This window comes from Bactrocera oleae, chromosome 3 (assembly GCF_042242935.1).
Source record: "Bactrocera oleae isolate idBacOlea1 chromosome 3, idBacOlea1, whole genome shotgun sequence".
NCBI classification, from domain to species: domain Eukaryota; kingdom Metazoa; phylum Arthropoda; class Insecta; order Diptera; family Tephritidae; genus Bactrocera; species Bactrocera oleae.
Window position 1 is genome coordinate 31,841,683 of NC_091537.1, and position 15,968 is coordinate 31,857,650.

Below are 15,968 nucleotides of genomic sequence, written 5' to 3' on the forward strand. Positions count from 1 at the left end.
TGATCGTATTAAATTGTTTTCAGTCTATTACAAAAGCTATTTAAATTTAAATATTCCTTAATCATTTCAAAGCATATATAATATGTACATATGTATGTATGTTCAGTGATTTAAAATGTATAAGTATGTAATTCATACCAACAACGCAACTCGGTAAAGTAGCAACAATTACCTTTGTTAGTTCGTCCCATTCTCTTTTGCGAATTTTACCCTAAAATTTTTAGTTCGCAGGCATTGTATTTAACTATATTAATATCAAAATATAATACAATCTACACACATATGTACGTCATATAACTTAATATTTCATATATTGAAGTTAGTTTTAAGAAACATTCTATGTGTACATACATATGAACATTTGTATATATATCATACTAGAATTGTGGATACTTAATACCTAACATATCAACTAAGTGTTTATACTGAAAATATTATTATTTTTTTTTCACTTCAATTATTTTATAAGTGCAGGAACTAATACCACTTAGAATTGGTTTTTATGCTTGCCAAGGCAACAATATTAGGTAACTATTCAAAATAAATTATGAGCTATTATTTCACGACTTGTTATTGCTGAACGCTAATTTTTTATAATGTTTCTATTAAGTGCCATAGAGACGGTGAAATAATTCCATCAACGCTTTAAGTGTATTGGTGTCTTCGGCTTTTGCCGGCTATGCTTGATGAATATCAAAATTTTTGATATTTTAATTAGACGGCTGCTAATTTGATCGTCTTCACTCATGCTTGACAAGCAAAACCCCATTGGCATAGTGACAGTTGAAAGAAGAACAAGTCGAAAAAAAAACTATTTATATTTTAGTCAAAAAGCTAAAATGTAATTAAAAGACGAGAATTGTTAAATTTTACATTGATTAAATTTTTTGGATTTGTTGTTTTAATTTTATAATATATTATATAATATAATATTTTGGTGGGGTGATGTTAAAATTTAATCAACATTTAATTATTTAAAATTATAATTTATGAGTTATTGATCCACTAATAGGGATTATAAGATTAAGTTATGTTAGTTAAATATCTATGCGATACAGATACTCGGATATTTGGCGTAATCTCTTCACGCATCACTCATTGTTTTTCTATTGATCTTTTTTCTATTTGCTTTCTTTTTTTCGAATAAAACTGCAGCATACCCTAATAATAATAAATGGTCTTTAGATTATAATATGACAACCGAACGCTGCAAATATATACGTTGACGTAATTATTTGACCGTCTCCAGGGCACTTTCAATTCGGGTCAACTTCAATTTTCATTTGTATGTATGTTTTGCGTGTGATAGCCTTGGACTTAGTCTTACGTAAACAATATATTTAAATTCCTCACTATTGACTATTTGTTTATTTTCATAATAAATCTGAGTTATTGCACTTTAAGAGCCCAGCTTTTATTGCTTTTTCGTTCTTTTATCATTCGTTCTGCGTAATGAAAATGGTTCTGATGCCCTTAAAACTACACTCTTAATTTAAATAAATGTACAAGTATTTTAAGGTAAATATTTAAAATTGCTGTTAAATATTATAGTTTTTATTCAGTTTCACTGATCTATCTCAAGATTCTTTCCCTTTCTCTAATAATGCATTTTAATATGGTATAAGATTAGCCAAATAAAACTTCTGACAAATTACTTAATAGTTGTGCTTTTCTAAGACATAAAGATAAAAATTTGGGTTACATTAATGCTTACAGTCTCCTTACATGCATTCGGAATAATATTTTGAACAGGCCATAAAACAAGAGAAATACATAAGTATATAAACAAAAAATAGTTAATAATAATTTATAAAAGAGCATTGTACAATATAACAATGATTTAAATAGTCACGAATATTTATATTGTTTTAATTATTTAGTAATTTATTTTATTATTAAAGCACCGTAGAAATGCTACTTTTGTTTTAAGAAGACTGAAGAAAATTTTATAATAAGAACTATTCAAAAACTTGTACATGGCCTGAGCAGCAAATTATGTGAAACCAAAAACATTACTTGTTGTGTTTTGGTGTTGTTAAAATGTATTGATTACAAATTAACAGAAAATTGATAGTATGCTAGACCTGATTTATATGTTTTGAATACAGTAATTATTAATTTAAATGGTGGTAACTAGTGCAATATATCGGTGTTACAAGTATATACAAATAAAATTTAAAAAATTGGAGAACAAAGACCTTTAGGTGATATTATTAGATTTAGTGGATAAAATTTACGTTGGAGGCATAATATACCAATTATTATAAATAAATGGGTGTCTCAAACTTTGTGAAGACTTGAGAAATCAGATTTCTTTTTACAGTCACAAAGACATTGTACTTGAACATTTGTTAAAAAAAAACTTGTTCAATTGTAAATAATAAGAGAAACTATCGAAAACTTTGGCGTTTTTTGTTACACACTCTACTGACGTTAAAAAGTTTAACAAATGACGCATAATTCAGTGTTAAAGTGTTAATGCATTTCTAAAATATATTTTGCAATTATGTATTTAATTTTAAAATACTTACATATTTGATCCCTCTTATTCTTATATTTATCTATATTCTAATTCTTTCAGTTTTTTAACTATTTAACTTTAATTAGCTTAATTTTTTATCTGATCTGATTGTATTCTGCCAGTTTCAGATTCCAAAAGGACCTCCTCAACTGTACGCTCCTCTTTTGGTTTCGCAATTACTGTCAACACATCTTCCTTTAGACCCGTTTCCTGTTTTACTATGCCATCCTCTAGATCCTCGTCTGCCTTTATACTCTCCGCATCAAGCTTGGGATCAACGTTTGGATCACTTTTGCCATCACCGGAAGGGTTTCCACTCAGCTCATCAATATCTATAGCCACAGCGGAGCTTGGTCTTGGGCGAGGTGTAGTTGGTTCACGTCTTTTCTCAAGCTTCTTCTTTACTTCTGCTGAATCACCGCTACCTAATTCACTAGTCAATTGCATTTCAATTGATTCGTTGGAATCGGAGTTTGTGGCATTGATTGCAAGACGCGAGAAGCGATCGGATATAAAGTCGCTATTGTTATAAATAGATGTTTCAGCAAATAGATCTTCAGCTGAATTCATAAAAAGAGCCACCTTGGCTGAAAGTTTTGATAAGTTTTTAGTTGTACAGTCAACGCATGCTTCATAAATTGCAGTAGATGATGCTTCCATAAATTCAACACCATTACCACTACCTTCCTCCACCGGTTTGCGTGACCTAAAAACATCAAATGGGATACTACGCTGTTCTTCCTTTTCGTCTGTCTCCACAGCATCATCGCCTTCATTTATTGGAAAATTTACATCTCTCAAACTAAAATCATCTTCGGGTAGTGAAGGATATGCAGGATTTGATTCCACTGTTAAAGCGGTTTCCTCCTCTTCTACATGATGTCCATTTTCTGAAGAATGTTTTGGAGATTCTGTAGAGATAAAAGATAATGCGAGCTGCTCTGTGCTTGTGAATATGTTATGTGAAGTAGAAGTTAAATCATTAGCTAGTACTTTGTACTTTTGAGTTGTACTTTTCATATGCAATGGTGAACTAGTGAAATTTGAAAGCTGTGGTGGGGGTAGTATTACAGCGCCTTGAGGATTTGAGGCTGAAGCTTGTATCTCAAAGGAAGGGAGTTGAATATCTGTATGGAAAGTAATGTGTAATTAAAATTTACAGTTAAAGAGCTATTGAATTGTAAGACAAAAATTTTAATGTTACTTTCTTGCAAAGATTATCTCAAAATATTGAGAAAACTAAGATTATTCAGAAATGAATTAATTAGACCATATTTGTTTCTATGCAAAGTTTATAACCCAACCTGTATTTAACAAAAATATGATGATGGAAATCTCTGATACTTTGTACCGGATTGTCTTGTAGTGGAAATCTTTGTCAACATGTTGAATGTCTTACTCACAAGGTGTAGTAAACATTACTTTGTACCGGTATATCTTGCTGAACTTTTAAAATATAACCATTGATTCCGCTTAGAGTTACTACATTCCTATATGATCTACAGTTAATCTATGCAAAGCACGTACCTTCATTTTGCTTAAAATTGACAAAACCGTCAGTGTTTCCATCCATGCGTGGTCCTGAAGTGGTCAAGATAATGTGATAAACATTATCACTGTCCGCTGTTTCTGGTTCAAAGTCAAAACTGCCCTGGGACTGCAAACTGTCATTTTGTCCACCACCATTACCTACCAAAAGCTGTGGGAAATCATATTCCTCGATGGGCTCTGCTGATATTGTTCGTTCTGTTGTTGCTAAATTCTCACGCTTGATATTTATTTTCGTTGAATCATTAAAGAATGCATCATGTGGTAGCTCTTGTGCTCCGAATTCGAGAATCTCACTATTGTCTTCATTAAGCTGTTCCACTACCGCTGAAACTTCACCCTTATCGTTATTACTATTTTCAGCGCTTGCAGCGCTTTGTGGTAAAACTACCTTAACAGTATTGGGCTTTGTACTTGAGTAAGCGACAGAAGCGCTAAGCTTTAAGCTCTCGCCGTTATTAATGCCCCCATTCACTGGAATTATAATTTGGCGGTTGTTGTCTAAACCAAAGCTTGAGTTGCTGTCGTTGTTGACATTTGAACCGGTTATAGTTACGGTTGATGTACTCTCATCACTGATACTGTCTTCCAAGTCAGTTGTTATTATTGGTGTTGAGGTGGGTACACTTGCAGTCATCTGCGTTGCAGCGCTGCCGTCAGTTATTGCTGTTGATGTTGACTCCGTTGTTGCTATTCTGGTAGTTATTGTAGCTTGAGGTTTGAAAATTTGTTGAATTGGTATGGCTTTGTTAGCATCGGTAATGCGTATCTCAATCGGTTTGGTGATCTCCTTAATAGTGATTTTCGTATTTTGAGGAACTGTTTTTTGTACTGGCTGACCCAAAGAAGCGATAGCGGCGTTTGTTTCTTTGGGTGCTGATGGATTGTGCGATTGATTTCCGTTATGACTTGGATCGAAAATGGATACTTTGGTTGAGTTACATTTCCATAAACAAGTTATTTGGTTCAAATAATATAGAAGAAATGAGAGAATTTTTTTATATTATGAAATAGTCATGAACGCATGCTAATTAGTTTTCTTGTTATTGTACTTTAGAAAGTTACAATATGTTTTATTTTTTTTAGGAACTTGAGTAAAACGTTAGAGCAAGGACTTTTGGTCCTACTATCTATAGTAAATAACTGTATTTATTTATATTAGAAGTAATTGAAATAATTAATTTACCAGGACAATTGTCATATTCCGGACAGCAGCGGCCGGGTATGTACTTGGGTTTACAATCATCACGATGAAAACAGGTCACAGAACTGCATAGTATTTCACCACCTGTGAAGGAAGAATCGATATATATTTAATTAATGTATATTGTTTTATAATTTCAGAGACTTACAGGTTCGTTTATAATAATATATTCTCATTTTTATCAATTACATAAGTATTATATTGTTAGTCTTAAAACATTTGTTTTTCCAAAATTTGAAAAACTCACCTTGACAATAGCACACCGTACATGGTGTTTCCGGATCTACTAATTTATCACCATTCAAATAAATTCTACCATCTTTTTGACAATCTATAAAGTATAAAATAAAAAAATTAACAATGATATGGGTTTTGAACAAAATACAGGAAGGAATAATTACAAAGAGAAACTCAACCTTATAGGTATAAATGGCCCAAAAAAAATGTTTATGGGTTATACATTGTTTTGATATGTGTAAAATATAATTGCCTTTAGTTAGGAATTTCAATAGGTTCCCGAATTTTGGTCTAAGAGTGGTTTTTAAGGACCTCAAATTTTAACTGTCGTATTAAGCGAGAAAGAACAAGTAGGGGAGTTCTAAGCTCGGGTGCAACCGAACATTTTATACCCTCGCAACTTGCAAGGATCAAAGTCCGGGAAATTACTTCAGGTGTTGGCAAAATTTTATATTAAAGGAAGTATTGATCCGATTCAACCAATTTTTGACACAAAGACATACTATTATCGAGAGTTCTATTTATTTATTTTATTATATGAATTTCAATTATATATCTTACACATTGACCGATATTTTCGGTAAGTAGTCAACTATAGGCACTGGGGTCCACATATTCAGTACCTAGGAGCTTGAACAGTTTTAATTCGATTTAGACAATTTTTGGTCACAAGATGGCATACTTTAAATGCATTATTCACGCAAAGCTTTACCCCGATTTAATCATTGTTGCTTGATTTGCATTGTGGAAAGTGAAAGAATCAGATGGAATTTAAAATGGTGTTATATGGGAAATCGTGGTTGTAATCCGATTTCGCCGATTTTCGCACTTGATACAAACATTTCTTGGTACCGTAAGACGGTTGGTTATGCAGATGGGCGCGCACACAAAAATCTATTAATCAAAAACAAATAAATTGCCAGACCTAGTCCACAATATTGATATAGGTACAATACTGTTATTCGCTATACAGGGTCACTCTAGGGAGGGACATATGCAGTTACATTTTTTTTAAGTGGACATGGTCCCGCCCCTAATAGGTTTATTGTGCATATCTCCTAAGCCGCTACAGCTATAATAACAAAATTCACTGAGAACAACTAAGGAAGTTCGCAACCATACCACTAGAGCAACGCAGAGCAGTACATAAATTCTGAGTGGTACACAACCTTTTGTTCAAGAAATGAGGAAAACCAAACGCCGATAACGGATCACTCTTCACCACGACAGTGCGAGCTCTTATAGGTACATCAACTGAAACAACTGCATTTTTGAGCACTCAAAACATCGATTTGATGAGTCATCCACCGTATAATCTTGACTTGGCACCGAATAACGTCTTTTTATACCCGTACATAAAAAACAAACTAAGAGGTTAACGTTTTTCGACACCTGACAAGGCGATTGATGTGTTGAGAAGGCATGTTTAGGAGACACCTCAATCTGTGTGCCAAAAGTGCTTCGACAAATGGTTAAAACGCATGCAAAAGTTTATAGATCTTAATTGAGAATATTTTTGAAAACAATAAAGCGATTATTGATAATTAACATTTGTTGATGTTCTATAATCCCGAAATATAAAAGGCAACCCTAGTATATAAAGATATTAATAGGTGTAAAGAAATCCATTATTTTTTCAATAGATGGCGTTATTTATCTTTATCTCGCGTTGTATAAGTCCGATCGAGTTCGGCTGGATAGCGTTAGAAAGATGACTTTTCGTACTTAAAAAGTTTTTCTGACATTTTTGTGATTGGTGGATTCAGGTTTGTTTGAGCACGCGCCAAAGCTGGACACTAGAAAAGAGAAAATAGCTAGATTTTACAGTTTTTCTTCGATAGGTTCGAAAACGCAAGCTAGGCGGCTGAAAATGTGAATAGCGTTTATGGTCCTCATACTGTAACAGTAAATCATGCGCAATTTTCGATGTCAAAGGTGCACCACGCTCTGGAAGACCAATTATTGAACCAAATAAACATTGCAAAAAAAACAGTTTGGGAAAACTTTAGTTTAGCATCCCACAATTTCAGGGTTAAGAGGGGTATGGTTGGATAGAGGAGATTCTCCAGATCTCGAATATATATAATTGCCGCCGGAAACTTATAGTTTTCGAGATATTTGCATTTTAAGTTGAAAATTTCACAAATTTCATTTTACAATTTCTCGATTTATGGTTATCTTTTTTTTTATATTATGCACTTATTACACACTAACACTTCACTACAATGTTTCTACATATTTATTTTTTATTAAATATTTAAGTATTTGCTTTAAATAAGCATTGTATTTTTACACAATTTTCGTAATATGAACAATAACAAATGGGTTCCATGTTGTCAGATAATAAGTGTTGCCATATCCAAACGGATGAAAGCAATCAAAATAAATAAAAAACACAATCACCCTCTACAAAATATTATGAACTTAATTTCCCATTTTAATAAAAGAAAAAGGTTTTATGGCTTAAACGTATGTTTTATTGCATCTGATAATTTCACAAATGGATCATGACGCTGATTTACTATATTTTTACGCCATATGTATTCATATATCAAATTTTCAAAATCTTCACTGTTATTATAATTATCCTTAATAAAAATTGAAGTTTATAGAGAGTGATATATTCTCTTTAACATTACTTTTTTTTTGTTGAGATTTCTTATTTGCACTTCGGCCGCGCTTCAAAAAAATAACCCTGGTCGGTCCAACACCGGCGTGTTCATAACTCTCAATTCAAATTTATCAATAGAAGGGAATGAAAAAAATTATAGTTCACGTATTTAGGATATCATCCTCTTTTATTGTTCATTTTAATTCGCTTTCAAAATATAAATATATATATATATATTTTATATATATATATATATATATAATAGATATGGCAACACTTGTTAGTTGTCAACATGGAACCCATTTGTTATTGTTCATATAACCAAAATTGTGTAAAAATTAAATGCTCATTTAAGGCAAATACTTAAATATTTAATATAAAATAAATATGTAGAAACATTGAAGTGAAAAGTTTGTGTATAATAAGTGCATAATATAAAAGAAAAGATAACCATAAATCGAGAAATTGTAAAGTTAAAAACTTAAAATACAAATATCTCGAAAACTATAAGTTTCCGGCGGCAATAATTATATATATTCGTGATCTGGAGAATCTCCTCTATCCAACCATACCCCTCTTAACCCTGAAATCGTGGGATGCTAAACTAAAGCCCACCCAATCGTTTGGACCATTTGAGTAAGGCTGGATACGAAAAGTAATAATTAAAGCATTAAATTTCATGCAAAAATAATGGATTTCTTTTTACTACACCTAATATGTAAAATATTTCATTAAAAAAACTAAAAATGCTGTATTAATATATTTTACTAAAATTCGTTTTTAATACTGTCTCCAATGTTTCCAACAGGGGTATAACATGTAAAATAACTACAATAGATATTTACTTTCCTAAAAATCAGCTTAAAATCCGTTTACGCAACCCCTTTACACTAAGTTCAATAGCAACACTGATAACAAATTTGAATATTTTTGAAACGTAAACGTACATTTTTTTTAATTATTAATAATTAAATTATGTAATAACGTTAATGTTTTCTTTAATTTATATATAACTTATCTTACTAAGATGTTTTTTTTAGTTTAATGTAGACAATGTCTGTATTATAAAAATATTTATATTATCTAAAACATTTCTAATTTCTAAATATTTTCCTTATCAATATCTGTTTACTACCAGTTAACTCAATACTGTAACGTTTTGAATAAGATATAAAAAGGAAACGTCGAAGCCTCTATAAAATATATGTATATAAATGTTTCGTGTGACGAGCTCAGTCGATTTAGCCATATTCGTCTGTATATTTGTATATACGCGATCTAGTCCCTCAGTTTTTGAGGTAACGATCTAAAATTTTGTACACGTTCTTTTCGCCCTAAGAAGCTGCTCATTTCTTAAAATATCGATATCGGATCACTATAGCATATAGCTGCTATAAAGTCCTTGTAAGGAAAGTGGTTTTATTTCTTCACGGTTTTTGGCATGGGTTATTGTTCAAGACAAATTGTTCATATCGGACCACCGTAGCCTGTAGCACTTTTTATTTGTGAAGGGTATTATTTATCTTATATCTATTAGTTTTTTCGGTGTAACCGAAGTTAACTGCTCATCTCGTTTTTAATTTCGACAACCACGAACACTGTTTTTTGTAACATGCAATTTTCTAAAAAATGACAAAGGGTTGTATTGTGGTTCTCAAGTATGTGGAATTAATATTAAATAAAAAATATGTTTATCAGTATTCTTCCAATACTATTCGCAGGTTCTAATGCAAATTCTTTATTGTTTACTTTGTATTTTCAGAAAATAGGCATGTTTTATAAACGCATTTAGATTTGGTTCAAAAAGTGTTCAAAAAAAATATATTAAAACTCAAATGTATGAAATCGTATGGTTCATCACGTAAATGCTTCGGTTTGTTTTCCTCGATTTTTCTTCGGTCAGATGAACAACTAAGGAACTTTTCCATACAATAACTTCATTTTATTCGCTCGCTGTACGACAGCTATATGCTATAGTGGTCCGATATTCGGTTCCGACAAATGAGAATCTCCTTGGGAAGAAAAAGGCGCTTGAAAAATTTCAGATCGATGTCTAAAAAACTAAGGGACTAGTTCGCATATATACAGATAGACAAGGCTAAGTAGATCCAGCACGTTATGCTAATCATTTGTACATATATTGTATTTATTTTATAGAGTCTCCGAAGTTTACTTCTGCGTTTAATAACTACGTGGCAAACTTAATAAACACTGTTCAGGGTATAAAAATATATAGTTCTAACTTCTTAAAGATGTACTGACTTTTTTAAATCATAAAGAAGTTAAATGACAAACAGTTTGTTATCACTTACCGCATTTGTAATCAGGACAACACTGTCCTGTCTTTTGTATGGCTCGACAGCCTACTTGCTTTTCACATGTAACAGTCGTTTCCATCACAAGGACACCGTCCAGCAAACACTGACCTGCGACGATGAACAAATGGAAAGACAAATGTTAGAGAGCGGAAAAGACTACCAAATAAACCGCTAAGAAAACACAACCGCAACAGAGTTATGCATTTGTTAGCAAAAACCAATTTAATACAAGGGAAAAAATTAATGCGAGACAACTCAGTAACCTAATGTTTTTGATAACATATCCAAGAAGATCGATAATGGGCAAGTGCTTAACCCTGGCATTCTGGCATGTTTTGACATCTTTCGATTTGAAATTGACTTTGTTGGTGTCACATTATTTGCTCACCTTGCGGCTGGTCGACCACGGCTGGTACTGGTTCAACTGTCGAGCTGATCTCTTTTGGTTGCTCCTGCAGTATCAGTTTGGCGGAAATATCACGCCTTAGCCTCAATATTGGCGAGTGGTCGCCCCCATTGCCTATGGTTTCGATTGGCATTACGTGGTAGTAACGCATAGCTAGTAGTATTGTAGTTCATATGCAAATCATTGTTGTGACAGTTGAATTGTTGGATATATAAGTGTACGTGGAGGTTTTAGGACATGCAAAGAAATGTAAATGAGTTGTAATAAATGAATTTTTTTATATGATAGTATATTTGCAATAGTAGGTAAAACTTTATATAAAAAATTATCTAAGAAAACGCGAAAGAACGTATGGACAAACCATTCTTGGTTAACTGGATTGTAAACGAAAGTCCTAAAGGCCTAATTTGGACACCAACTTCTATGATTACCGTCAGAGCCATCGTGACTGTGAAATTCTGCTACTGACTTATTTCGTTAGTGAGTTATCGTATTTTTCACTTTTACCGTTATATGGTGGGTGGGTGTGGTTATCACCCAAATTCATCCATTTTCCCACTGTATATTAACACATTTTTTAAAAAGTTTTAATTCTCCATGCCCCCCATACTTCGGTCTCTGTACGAAATTACAGTTTTGTGTCTTAATTTTTATCTATTGTATATTAAATAGCCTTTTATAATTTTTAACTTAACGCCATTTTGTGCTTTCAAGTTATCGCTTGGACGGACAGACAGTCACCCTCTTAGCAATGTTTAGGCGTTTAATTTCAATCTTCGGCGCTTATCTCCTACCTAAAATGTAACTCTAGCTATCATACGTTTTTATACCCTCATTCCTTTCCGTTATTACTTTCATGTTACTTTTTATGTCATTACGTATTTAACACTAAAAGATAGCCTTGAGGTTTCTGGTAATCCTTACTCCGTTGTTAATATTTAGGATATTCCAAATTCAAAGCTTACCGTTGCCAGCAATAGCTACATCTAAGCGTATTTGTATTCCCTGGACTTTTGGTTTAGCGTTGTTCTAATTTCCAACGATAATAGGTAATTCGATATTGTTCTAGTTAGTGTATCGCCTAATAAGCTGATAGACCTTCGGCACCAACAAATTCTAAATACAAATACATTCATGAGAAAATGATTGAACATTTTTAGGACGGTCAAAAGGGGCGGCTGGAACATGTTCTTAACGCTATGATTATAGCCGATCGATGACCCTGCAGGCCAGATCAGGTAAACAGACAGTGATTATTGCCACTAATATCGCTATTGTGAAACCTCAAGATCACAGACTCCATTATCGAAACAATTGGCGCTTAGAGAAGTTTCTAACATAAAACTTAAAATAGCAGAAATAAGCAGGCTTAAGCTAAACTGCTTAACCTTTTAAATAACAAACTTAACCTTTCGTTCGCGGTCTTGGTCTCGGTCACGTGGACCCCATGCAAGACAACTAAATGCTGAGAGCACAGGGCTTATTGAAGAAATCCTGCTCGGCTCAGTCTAAAACCACCAAGACATACCGTTTTCGAATATACTAGTACAATACGCCAAAAAATAAAAATTTTTAATAGATACCGGTGGATATGTCTCCGTTATATAAAGTCTCTGTATTCGATGAGGCGGTTCTCAAACTTAAAATATATTTACGACGAGCGTGTTTATGGAAATTCGTTATTGTTAACGTTCCCCAAGCAATTAATGGTGCTGACTTTCTAGAACATTTCAAGCTCTGGGTCGATCTCAAAAATAAATGTCTACTCGATCGATTGACATAACGCGCATATTCAACATAAAATCTTTTTACGCGAATTCTATGTTTAAAAGTGCTTGTTAAGCTTGCTAAGTTTGTATGTATGTATGTATGTATGTATGCATGCCTGAATGTTTGTATGTTTGTAATTTTTTCTGTAGCACTAAAACTTAATGGCACTGTGTGACAAAAGAATCAACAGTTTGATAGGCACTGCAAAGAACAAAGAAAGCCTAAAACTGTCATTTCAATAACAAATTTAATCACACACATCCTTAAAGAAAGTGAAAACACCACGTATGGCTTAACCCTCTCATGCCCGAATTACAATCGGAGCAGCTAAAAATTATTTGAGGACAGACTTGTGTTACTCGTGATGCAAATATGAATTGATGAAAATCCTTGTTGACCTAGTTCGCTAGGAACAAAATTTTTATATACAACTCTTCACTTTTTATACCCTTGCACGGTAGTTTGTAATACCTAAAAATAATCGAGTTAGATATGGACTTATGCATATTATATATAATATATATTATATATTAGAATGGACGAGTTCGTAGATGGGCGTAATCGGACCACTGTCACGCCCGCAAAACGCCATTAATCGAAAACATATAAAATGGCATAACTAAGTAGTAAATGAAGATATAACAAGTTCTGGCAGTGGTCGTATACCATCTTTGTGACAAAATCTCTGAGGAATCGTATTCTCGAGACGCCAAATTCCGATTTCCTAACGTTGAGAGTAAGGTTGTTTTTCGTAAATCGTTGAAAAACTTAGCATAGGTGGCGTCGATGATCATCTGAAGTGGAGACAATGCATACATCATTGAGATTAAGAAACACGAAGTGTAAATCACGGAGAACTTCATTAAGGAGCATTTGGAGCGTTAATACAGCATTCCGTAAACTAAAGGTCATATGCAGGGATGAGCACTACCAAGTCGTAGAGGCCGATTGGAGTCGTTATCGCAGTTTTACAAATGCCTTCTTTATTTATGGGCAGTTGGTGAACGGCTTTTTTCCAATCGAAAAGACACGTTTTCACTCACGCACCGTGGGCAATAAATGCCCACTTTCAGCAGAGAATCAAACTCAGCTTTTGCAGTGATGTTCTGCCGACGATTTTGTTGATTAATTTAGCGGATCGGAGCGGGTGATACCATAGAACTATTCGAGAATACGTGAATACATATAGTTTAAAACAAGTAAGGAAGTCCTTGTTTTGGGTGTAACCGAATATTTTATACTCTTGCAACTTGTAGAATCAAAGCCGGTTAAACACCTTCAGGTATTGTGTAATATGAAAAAATGTAGTGAAATAATTTAATACTCATTATTTGACGAAATCGTGAATGGATTACAATCAAATTTGTATTTTATTAACTTACATTCATTAAGGTACCTCACATACCATCACCAATAAATTATATAAGGAGCAAAGTCGACTAGATTTTGGAAAATTTTGGTATTAGTTATATGGGGGTTAATTTGGTATATGGGTACTAAGGGAATTATTGATCCGATTCAATGCATTTTCGACATATAGGCATACTACTTGTATTATCAGGAAATGATTCTCGCCAAATTTCTATAATATAATATAATATATTTCTGAGGTTGCTTTATTTGTATACTGGAATGTGAAAGGGAAAGAGAATCAGGTATCGATTTATCACCCTTTTAGTAGTTTTTAACAAAACCGTTATATAGGGAGTGGGCGGGGTTATCATCCGATTTAATTTTTTTACGCTATCGTAAGAAGGGTTGAAAGAATTGAACCTGTACAAATCTAGGAGATATAGCTTTATTGTTTTGGGAGATACATACATTAAACATATTAGGAGGCGGCGCCACGCCCACTTTTTAAAGATTTTAAAACCACAGGTTCCCCTTCTCAATCTGATTCGTTGTGCTAAATTTGTGTTCTGTGTCTTTATTTACGGCTAAGTTATGGCACTTTATACGCTTTCGATTAAAGGAGTTTTGTGGACGTGGCTGTTGACTTTACCATCAACGTTAGCAAAACGGAATTCGGCGTCGCGAAACTACAATTCCTCAGACATTTTGTCAGCAATGGTATTGCCTTTTAGATTTCAAAATTCGCTTCGAAACACGACATTTTAACAGGTGATGAATCGTGGACTTACACGTATATGTCCCAAAGTAAACAGCAGTCCACTCTATGGGTGTTTCCAGATAAGCCGAATCCAACAAAAGTAGTTTGCGTACGAAGCACTTCCAAGCAAATGGTTCAGTTTTCTTTTAAGAAATCAGGAAAACCAACCGCCGATGATGGATCACTCTTCATCACGACAATGCGAGCTCTCATACATCGACTGAAACAACACTGAGTTGTTGAGCACTCAAAACATCGATTTGATGATCATCCACCGTATATTCCTGACTTGCCACCGAATGACTGTTTTGGAGATAACTCAACCAGAGTGGCAAAAGTGCTTCGACAATTGGTTCAAACGCATTAAAAGTGTATAGATCTCCATTAAGATCTTTTAAATATTTTGTAAAACGATAAAACGATTTTCGATGACTAATATTTGTTTTTGTTCTCTAATCCCGTAACATAAACAGCAACTCTGGTTCTACGTAATTTTAAACAATCAATTATTGTCACTGAATTACAACGTTTTCTAGCGATGATTAACTTCTATCGCCGCTTTTCACCGAACGCTCTTAAGACACAAGCTTGTGTTTTCGAAATGGTTCCTAGTTATTGTTCAATTAAAGGAGTATCGGTTAATTGATTCTCTGGTTAATTGAACCAAAAATTTTACAACTATCCGGGGATACTGTACTTCGTTAATCATAATGAATATCTTTGAAAAAAATTGAAAATATTTCATATTGTTTGCGAACACATTTTGACAAATGTGAATGTAAATTTAATAATCGAAATATATTTGAAAACTTTTCACATTTAACATACTTAGCGCAGACATTGAGGTTAAGCGCTTAACCAGAACTTTATTGGCAACATGGTTTTATCAATATCTTGTTAGTAACCATCTGTCAGCTAAGTTCTGGTTAACTTTATCGAAAGAAGGTGTCTTCGTTAGTTTCTAATTAGAACATGAAATGTCAGTTTTTAGCTGTAAAATTAATTAGAACAAGTAAGGAAGGGTTAAGTTCGGATGTAACCGAACATTTTATACTCTCGCAAAGTCAAATGGTATACTCGTTTGAGATTTCTTTGTGGATTGCCTGATATTTTCGGTAGAAGGTCAACTATAGGCACTGGGGTCCACATACTTAGTACTTAGGGGCTTGAACAGTTTTGGTTTGATTTAGACAATTTCTCAATTTTTACTCAAGTTAGAGCTTGCACGGACGGACGGACGGAC

The 15,968-nt window shown here is 33.4% G+C and overlaps 1 protein-coding gene across 13 annotated transcripts in view; it reads right to left on the reverse strand.

Moving 5' to 3' along the window:
* Positions 1 to 840: 840 nt before the first annotated feature.
* The window catches only part of LOC106622250 (serine-rich adhesin for platelets), a 154,800-nt gene continuing 139,672 nt past the window's right edge, over positions 841 to 15,968 (reverse strand). For 11 of the 13 annotated variants that reach the window (XM_036377666.2, XM_036377393.2, XM_070106370.1 and 8 more), the window contains 6 exons: positions 10,828 to 10,998; positions 10,434 to 10,547; positions 5,521 to 5,604; positions 5,256 to 5,357; positions 4,049 to 4,996; positions 841 to 3,648 (listed from right to left, as the gene is read on the reverse strand). In XM_036377666.2, coding sequence (XP_036233559.2) covers positions 2,609 to 3,648; positions 4,049 to 4,996; positions 5,256 to 5,357; positions 5,521 to 5,604; positions 10,434 to 10,547; positions 10,828 to 10,996 — 2,457 coding nt within the window. In that variant the 5' untranslated portion in view covers positions 10,997 to 10,998 and the 3' untranslated portion in view covers positions 841 to 2,608. The remainder of the gene's footprint in view (positions 3,649 to 4,048; positions 4,997 to 5,255; positions 5,358 to 5,520; positions 5,605 to 10,433; positions 10,548 to 10,827; positions 10,999 to 15,968) is intronic. The other 2 variants (XM_036377711.2, XM_036377865.2) reach the window with 2 other exon arrangements.